General features: G+C 51.8%; 1 protein-coding gene across 1 annotated transcript; it reads right to left on the bottom strand.

Moving 5' to 3' along the window:
* Positions 1–1,704: 1,704 nt before the first annotated feature.
* On the bottom strand, positions 1,705–8,448 carry TAT (tyrosine aminotransferase). Its single transcript, XM_034073000.1, has 11 exons — positions 8,091–8,448; positions 7,815–7,919; positions 7,058–7,125; positions 6,674–6,832; positions 6,360–6,498; positions 5,803–5,855; positions 5,285–5,437; positions 4,286–4,414; positions 3,769–3,852; positions 3,122–3,220; positions 1,705–2,310 (listed from the first exon to the last, which is right to left on the bottom strand). Exons 1-11 carry the CDS (start codon positions 8,329–8,331, stop codon positions 2,167–2,169), a joined length of 1,374 nt encoding a protein of 457 aa, XP_033928891.1. The 5' UTR covers positions 8,332–8,448; the 3' UTR covers positions 1,705–2,166.
* Positions 8,449–8,720: the final 272 nt, after the last annotated feature.

The raw sequence follows: 8,720 nt of genomic DNA, 5'->3' as shown, positions 1-8,720 counted from the left end.
TCAAAAGGCAGTGTTGTGTTTGCAGATCGTGGCAATAGAGGATGTGGCCCTGAGAAATCTAAATATTTTGAGATTTATGAGCTATGCATATGCCTGCTTATCTGGTTCTCAGTGTCCTTGGCCAAATGCTGCGGGGCTAAGAAGAAATTGAGTGGTTGCAGAATATTTGCATGTCAACAGACATCTCTGAGGGCAATTTGAAAGGGCTCCATGGCTGATGTTATGACTTGGACATTATAATGTTAATGACGTGGTTTAGTGGTGGAATTGGCAGTACTGGGATAACAGTTGGACTTGATAATTTCAAAGGTCTTTTACAAGCTGGATGATTCTGTGATCCTGTGAAGAGAGAGGAACCTGAAAGGAGTAATTTTCTCTAAAAGCAATATCTGTTCAACGGGAATGGGAACTGAAATGGCAATGGGAACTGAAGTCACAGAACCCAATATATATGGAGAAGAGTTCAAGGAGACACATGAAGCTTGACAGCTGTAGCAGATGCAAAACATCATAACAATGCAACAACACCATGCTGTAAAGTTCTTCCTCCACAGACATTTCACACACCACCCTACTTATTATTTGTCAATGTTTGGTCATAAACACCTCAGGTTATTTGGCTTTGTTTGGAGTTCTAATGGCCCGAAATCTCTGAAGCTGTCTACAATTCACCCATTCTCCCTTTTTGTTCTGGGATTGCTCCCATTGAAGGGAAAGGATGTAGTATGGACACTCAGCTGGTGTATCAATGACCTTTCCACACACTGTTATCTTTCTCATATAGATACCTCTGCTCTGATGGAGAGCTGGTACCAAGACTTTGCCCTGGGCAGGGGAAGAGAAGGCAGTGAGATGTCTACAGAACCTGGCAGGAGGTCTGACAGTGTGCAGTCTAGACTTAGCTCACTTTTCCGATCAGTGGGAAGGCAGTGTTGACCCATGGATCCCAATTCTGCAGGAGGCCAGGTGAATAGAGCTGTAGGTGGGAGGCTGCACTCTGCCTGTCACCCTTCAACCAGTTTCAGAGGGGGCTCCCCAACCCCCTGAGCAGCTTACCAGGACAGGTTGCCTGGTGAGCACTGGCATCTCTTGACTGCACAGGCACTCCTTCTGTTTCCATGGGATGAATGGACACCAGGCCACCAGTTCCTTATTACTTTATGGAGCTGATGTGTTTGGCAATTGGTTGAAATATCCAATTGAGAAACATTGACTCTGTGCATGCATTTGCAATTCTAAGGAGTACTACAAGCCTTTTTGTACTATTAAAAAACAGTACAAAGCAGCTCTGTTAAAACTAGAGCTAATGGACGGTGGAGGCCAAGCACGGACAAGGTTTGAAGGGACTAAATGCTGGCACTGCTGGCACATCACAAGCATGCTGTAGTGTGGGAGCATGATTCACCCCTGCAGGAGGAAATGCCTAGCTGACTTGGCCTTCAAATCTCAGGCAGCAGCACCCAGCATGGCTGGCTCTGCGCAGTTGTGGCAGCAAACCTCTGGCACCAGTGGGCAGGAACAAACAGCCCCTGTACCCGGCTTGCAGGGCCATCCTGCTCTCAGGCCTGGTGGGTGCCTTTGAGGGTCTGAGCATGCCCTCCATGCTCCTTAGTGAGGGGCAGAGGGGGGCCTAGGCACTGCAGCACCAGGGGCAAACAGGGGTGTTCCCCCAGAGCTGGCACAACAGGAGCACAGTGCAGGGACTGGCACGTCAGACTGTTTATTAATAAAAAAGTCACAATAACTTACTCCCTTTGTCACACAAAGGGCTCAGTATAAAGAGCTCTGGCATCTGAAGGTTGACATGGGTAAGTTAGAGGTGGGTGCTCTTCTCTTGTCATCCCCAGGGAAGCACAGCCAGCACACTGGCCACGCAGGGCCACGGCACAGGAGCAGCCTCTGCCTGCAGTTGGCTCAGAGGCAAACACAGCGGATGTACTGACCAAAGGCATTGGGTGCCAGAGGGTATGCAGGGTATGGTGAAGGAGCAGAGAGAAGTGGCTGCTTCTTCCCAGAGTGCTGAAGGGTCTGAGGAGCACAAAGTGAAGCAACAGGACAGTGGCTGTTGCAGGCAGGGGCACGTGGGGCTGGCTGAAAGCAGCCCTGCCTCCCCGGCTGCTGCCTAACACAAGGTCGAGCCTGGCAGAGGCAGGAGGGGAGCTGGGGCTATTTGTCACACTCCAGATCCTGGGCCCCCTCAGCACCCTGGTAGTGCATCTCACAGAACTCCTGGATGCGACTGCAGGCCTCCAAGATCATCTCCTCAGGCACGGTGATCACCACACGGAAGAAGTTTGGGTACTCAAAGCACTGAAATGAGAAAGGATGAAGCTGGCACATCACCTGGGACAGTGCTGTAGGTTTAGAGTCCCACCTTGAGGTCACATACTGTGTCAGCAAGGGAAAATGGTCAGTGTTGGACGGCAGGGCTGGGCTATTGCTCCCTTAGGTTTGGGGTATTTTTGGTGGGTTTTGTTTGTTTGCTTGGTTTTGGTTGGTTGTTTTTTGAGGGTTTGGTTTAGGATTTTTTTTTGTTCCATGCATATTTCCCATCTTTATCTGTGTAGATATGATGCTGCAAGGGTGACAGGCCATACACAGTCTTTTGGACTATGCAGGACCCCAGGAATGGGCTGGAGAGTACCTAAGGACCCATCCATATTCAGCAGAGGAAGGGGAACTGGAGGGAAGTTGGCACTGGGCACAGATGTTCTCAGCCTGTAGTCTAGCCTTGGGCCTGCAGGAGTGCAGGACTGAAAACAGCAAAGAAAGGAACATAGGTGGGAGCAGTCCCAGGCCCCTTAGGGAGCAGGAAGGTGGGGGGGTACATAGGGTTCAGGACTATAGTGTTATCTGCCAGCTTGAGAAATACAGACTAAGCCTGAAGCTGACAAGATCCTGGCAGCCTGAGGGCTACTGGTGAGGCAGAGGCTGCCAGTACCCAAGCCCATCCACCCAAACAGCACTTGGAGTTCACAGCCAGGACAAACACACCATTGCAGACCATGGACTGCACACACAACTCCCAGCCTGTCCCCAGACCTAAGGGCTGCAAACCTTTACTGCTTCCCTGCCCATGATTTGGCCCCACAGCCCCCTGGGCTCTCAGCGTTAGGCTCACCGTGGCTGGCAGGCAGAACACAGACTGCTCTGAGATGAGGCGCTCCGTGAACTCCACATCGTTTTCAAACTCAGGGAAATGTTCCATCTCAATCTCAACCTGCAGCACAGTGATGTAACATGACAACCGAGGGCACCAAACCAGTGTCCCTGCTCACCCGCATGACCCAGCACCTTCCCAGTCAAGTGCAGCTGTCTGCCCTCATGTTTCACTCAGGATGTGGGCCGTCTAGAATATAAGGCTGTAAAAGAGGCAACAGCCTAGGCAGAAGACAGATATGGTGGTAGGAAGAAGGTTCCATCTTCAACCGGACATAGGATAAACTGATGTGTGGTGTGGGGGCTTCCCATTGCCATCTGGCTTCAAATCCGGGTAAAACAATATTGTCTTGCAAAGTACAAGTCACTGAGTTTTGTGGAGGAGCAAGTGAGAGAAGTGTACTATCCTCTGCTATGTGAGAAGTGGAGAACATAGTCCAGCCATCTAAAGTGACCAAGGGACACATCTACTGCACAGGGCAGTGTGAAAATGCATGGAAATGGAGACCTGGTGCTAAGGACCAATCTGAAAGCACTGACAAGGAGTGGAAACAAGACTTAGTGTGAGTGATGATGATCTGGAAATGGCATGTCACCCTCGTTGCTTACCATGAGGTACATGGCTCCAGCGGGCCGGACAGGACGGAGGCCAGGGATAGCAGATAAGGCAGTATAACAAAGGTCAGCATTGGACTGAAAAGCAGAAAGGAGAAATTTCAAAACAGGATAAATTCCAGGAAGCAGCTTGGCGAATAGAAACCAAGCTCTGGACCAGAGTTATAAACACGTTTGCCCACTGCAAATAAAGGGAACACAAATGCAAACAGCATGGGTGGTCATGGCCTTGAGTGCAGGAGGTGTGACTGTGCTGAGCTCAGCAAGCCAGTGCCAGGCTTCCAGCCCCCCGGGTCACCAGCTGCAGGGCTGGGATGTGTAAAACCTACTGCAGCAGTATTTCTGCCCCAGTTAACCATGCTTCCTGCTGGAATTTGATTTGTTGGGCTCCCCTAGTCACAGACAGAACTGTACCTTCAAGTGGCATGGGGAGGGATTAAGAGCTCGAGGGATATGACACCTTCCAAACAATCCATGAACAAATTGCACTGGCCTGTTACAGCACGATTACCTTGAGGATGCTGAGGGTGTTGTGGTAGAACTCAGGGGGTGTTTGGCGCAAGATACGTTCCAGTGCTCCTTGGACAAGTGTACAGGGCCCTAGGATCCTTTGACTCAGTCTTACAAGGCCATCTCTGATCTGAAAAAAACATGGGGATATTCACAGCTCAGACAGTGCTTTGGTGAAGGGGCAACTATTTCCATATTGCTACAGCTGCTTACACCCCTCCCTGCAATGAGCATACAGAGTACTACTGAACATCTGCTTGATTGTATGATGGATATTTGCAGAGGATTTACAGTATTGTCCTCTGTTCCACAGTTGCAGATTGCAATGTCAACAGAGACAACCTTCAGAGCATTCCAATCTGACTGAAACCAGGCTGGAATATAGCTAATACAAATAAAGGCAGAGCTGTTCCAAATATCCTCAGGTTTGGGCCCACAATCCATGCTTTCAAAGCCAGGTAGGGACAACCAACATTAGCTCTTTTGCTCACTCAGCTGGTCCTCTCTTCTCCTTCTTCCTCTGCAGAAAGCCCTCTAGGTGGAAAGGTCACTGCATCAGATGGTTGTTATTCTAACACAGCTGAACAAAGAAGCAGGTAAAGCACTGACAGTACTGCCAGGTGCTTTGTTCTTTCAAGACAAACCATGTAAGAGCACATAGAGACCATGCATGGACTCCATGTGCTCGATGCAATACACATGCAGTACTTCCAGTGGAGACTGGAGCTATTTGAGAAAAGAAGGAATTAGGACACAAAAGGAAGAAGTAGCAGCAGAGACAAAGAGTGTGTTACAGCATAGATGTGAGTAGAAAGCCATGTATGTGAGCAGATGGAGTAAGGAAGGAACATGAGAAGCTGAGAGGTGTAGAAAAGCATGTAAACAACTGGGTGACACCCATGTAAGAGTAGTACATGCCTGCACCAATTAAAGCCATAGTGATCCACACGCTGAAGACACTACAGGTCTGGTGCAGTGACACCAACACTGCAGTTCTCACCTCATTACCAAAGATGTCTCTTCTGTCATGAATTAGGATCCAGCCCATGCGCCAGCCAGGGACAAGCCACCGCTTTGCCAAGCCACCACAGGACAAGATCGGCACATTGGTGCTGAGGGTTGCAATGGGCTCAAATTTGCAGTCATCAAACACCTGTGATGGGAGGTTACATTAGGGCTGCTCCTGCCTCTCACTGTGAGAGCAGTGGGGTGTGCATGAGGCACAGCAAGGTCGGCAGGGAAGCAATGGGAAAATGGTGACAAAAGCTCACAGCTTTGGGGTATGAACGTAAAGTGCGCTCACATGAGAGTGAGTCATTTGGGAAGAGGAAGGTCACTGGACATGAGGGATACACACGTGACTGCATCAGAGAACTGGGAGCTCCAGGCATGGACCCAGGCACCATAGAGGGGAGTGGAGTTTTCACTCACCTCTGGAGACCCGGCTGCCAGCCACAGAGCAGTGCATCAGAAAGGACAGGCAGCATGAGGGTGCAAAGGACTGCACCAGACACTCACCATGTCTCCATAGATCTCATCAGCAAGGATGGGCACGCACTGTCTTGATGCCACTGTGAGAGAGAGGGCATTTAGCCTGGCCACCCTGCATCCTCCATGGGAGCACACTTGCCCTTTGCTGGAGGGCTGACTGGGCTCTGAGGGAAGCTCAGGGCAGAGGTTCCCTGTTTTCCTCCCAGAGCAGTGTATCCTGACAGCCCAGGCACTGGAGATCCCTGTGAGGGCTGAGCCTAGTTCTGCTCTTGCCTGTGGGAGCAGGCAGCACAACCTCCCACCGACAGGCCAGGGCTTGGGAAGCATAGTGCTCCCTACGAACATGCTCCCACTATGGAGCCAGAGTGGAGAAATGAGCAATCCAACCCACACAGAGCATTTAGGGGACAGCAAGACACACACTCTGCATGTTCTTGCCCGGATAAAGCAGCACTTTCACACTGAACAAGTCCTGCTTCCTGAGCTGGAGTCAGTCCTAAAGTGAGAATCAAAGCCCTTTAGCCATGATGCCACAGTGCCTGAGACACGGGCAATCATGCCCACATATGCACAGGCAGACTCACCTGCCAGGATCTTCTGGAGGTGTCTCTTGCTGAACACAGAGCCACAGGGGTTGGACGGGTTGTTCACAATGAGACAAGCAGTCTTCTCATCCACCAGAGACTCCAAGTGCTTCAAATCAATTTCCCAGGCTTTCTCTGGCTAATGAAGAGAAATGGAAGCAACAGCTGATGAACTGGGCTTGCCACACGAGGAGAGGTGGGACAGGGTGCTCAGTGCTGCTCATGGCATCTTCGCTCAGTTCCCAGGTAGCACCAGGGTATTTCTGGGAGGCAGGAATGTCAGAGCTGCCCTTCCCAGGTTTGCCATCACTTACCAACAGGTTGTAGAGTTTGACCTCAATCCCCATAGACAAAGCCAAAGTCTTGTAGAGCGAGAAGCCAGGCCGTGGCACCAGGATGTTCTGGCCTGGGTTGGCCAGCACTGCCAAGGCAAGCTCTATGGCCTGGCTGCAGCCACTTGTTAGGATGACATCCTGCAAAGAGGACAGTGTAAAGCACAGCCATACGAAGGGCCCCAGCCATGCGGGGCTGACATGGTGCCCAGGCTGCTCAGCCAAGAGGACAAGTCCTGTCCAAGAGCAGGAAACCTCCAACAAAGGGGAAGCTCAGCTCCTCCTGGGGAGCAGGTAAAAGGGCTCAGGGCAGGGATGGGAGCAGGAGGGTGCTGTGGGGTAGGGCCATGGGGTAGGCTTCTGTACCTTGGCCTCCAGCGGTGCCTCTGGGCTGGTGTAGAACGCAGCCACAGCTTCCCGGCAGGACTGGTACCCTGGGGAGAGAGGAGCCAAGCACAAAGGGAGCTTTAATGAACCATCTCCTTCTGTCACTGGAGCAAGGCTCACATGGGGAAACACGTTTGTTGGTGACGCTGTCCCACGGTGGCAGAGCCTGTCCTGCCCCAGGCCGAGTGCAGTGCAGCCCCAGCTGGGACAGGCAGGGACACAGCCCAGCCACCAGCACATCCCTGACACAGAGCTGGCAGGAGCAGGGTGAGGGGAGCTACAGAGCTGCAGGAGGACAGGAGCTCTGGCTTGGCCTCCACTGTTCAGTGATGGATGGCACAGGGCAGCCTGCCCGTCACCACTGTGTCCTGTGGGGCTGGTGTGAGCTATGCTCTGAGCACTATGTGCAAATAGGGCTCATGTTGTCTGGCAGTGCGAGATCTGAAAGGAGCACAGCTGCAACCCTGAGCCCTTCTGAGTGCCTGGAACTCTGCCTGTCCCAATGGTGGTGGGGGCAAACACAGCTTCTGCAGGAGGCTCTGGGCCTCAGATCACGTATAGATGGGTCCTCAGTGTATCTAGGGGACACACGTGCTTGTGTGTGCATGGAACTACTGCAGAGGGCAGCTGCAGGGTGCTACAGGAAAGCTGTCTGTGGGCCCCAGGTACCTGCTGTGGGGTAGGAGCTGGCACACACTTTCATTCCACTCTCACAGGAAGAGCTTTGTCAACTTACCAACAGATGGAGCATAACCATTGCAACGTCCTGAGTCCAAAACCTCCTTCACAGCCCGAGTGACCTCATTGTTTGTGGGGAGGTTTCCAAACACCGTTGGGTCTCCTTTGAGATTGAAAGACAGTGAAGTTCTCACTGATGTGTGGCAGACAGAGCTGTGTGGTTGTCTGGCCTGTCTGTGGCTGTTTGCACAACCTTTGTGCTTCAGAGCCCTCCAGTCTGCCAGCACACAGCAAACCCACTGCCCGGTGGCTTTAGCCACAGCACTGTGCTCACCTAAGGACAAGGAGATCATGGCTTTCTTTGGGTTGGGCTCCACCTTCATGCTGTCTACGATGGCTCGGACAGGATTGAAGGTCTTCTTGGACATCTCAGAAGCCCTGACAGCCCATCTTGGCTTCCGGCCCTTTGCCTTCCCCAGAGGTATGCTGTTCCCATTGGTCTTGAGTTGAACATCCAGCATAGCGTGGTCTCCATGCTCATCATGGCCATTCACTTGGATCAGGTAGGACTCCATCCCGAGAGCTGTCAGTGTGAAGTGGATTCCTGGGCTTAGTTAACACATGCCAAACAAGGGATGTGTCCATCTGGAGACACAGCCGATGGCTCTCCATAAGAAAAACTCAAAGCCACAGACCCTACCTACTGCCTATGGACAGCTCAGCAGCAGCAATTAGGGCAATATTCAGGGCCATGATGGAGTGAAAGCCTACGTATATGTGAGGGCACCATGCAGTGGGAAAGACAGAGGCACCCCTCTGTCCTAAATGTGCCACATGGACTTGCAGTGCTGAGGAGAAACAAGGCCCACTGGAGCCACTGGCTGAGTGTTAACAGCACGTTGTAGTTACCGTTTGGCTGCAGACTCAATGTTCTTCTGACAGAAGAGACAGGACGTCCTCCTCC

The sequence above is a fragment of the Melopsittacus undulatus genome, chromosome Z, assembly GCF_012275295.1.
Source record: "Melopsittacus undulatus isolate bMelUnd1 chromosome Z, bMelUnd1.mat.Z, whole genome shotgun sequence".
Classification (NCBI taxonomy): Eukaryota; Metazoa; Chordata; class Aves; order Psittaciformes; family Psittaculidae; genus Melopsittacus; species Melopsittacus undulatus.
This window is presented reverse-complemented; position numbering and strand designations above follow the sequence as displayed.

Bases quoted from the DNA above. Each gene is read 5' to 3' on its own strand.
- TAT (XM_034073000.1), bottom strand. From the start codon at position 8,331: ATGGAGTCCTACCTGATCCAAGTGAATGGCCATGATGAGCATGGAGAC. The intron at 6,499-6,673 runs GTAAGTGATGGC...TCTCTTCATTAG, and splicing joins TCAAACTCTACAACCTGTTG to CCAGAGAAAGCCTGGGAAAT. The intron at 4,415-5,284 runs GTGAGAACTGCA...TGTTTTTTTCAG, and splicing joins GAGACATCTTTGGTAATGAG to ATCAGAGATGGCCTTGTAAG.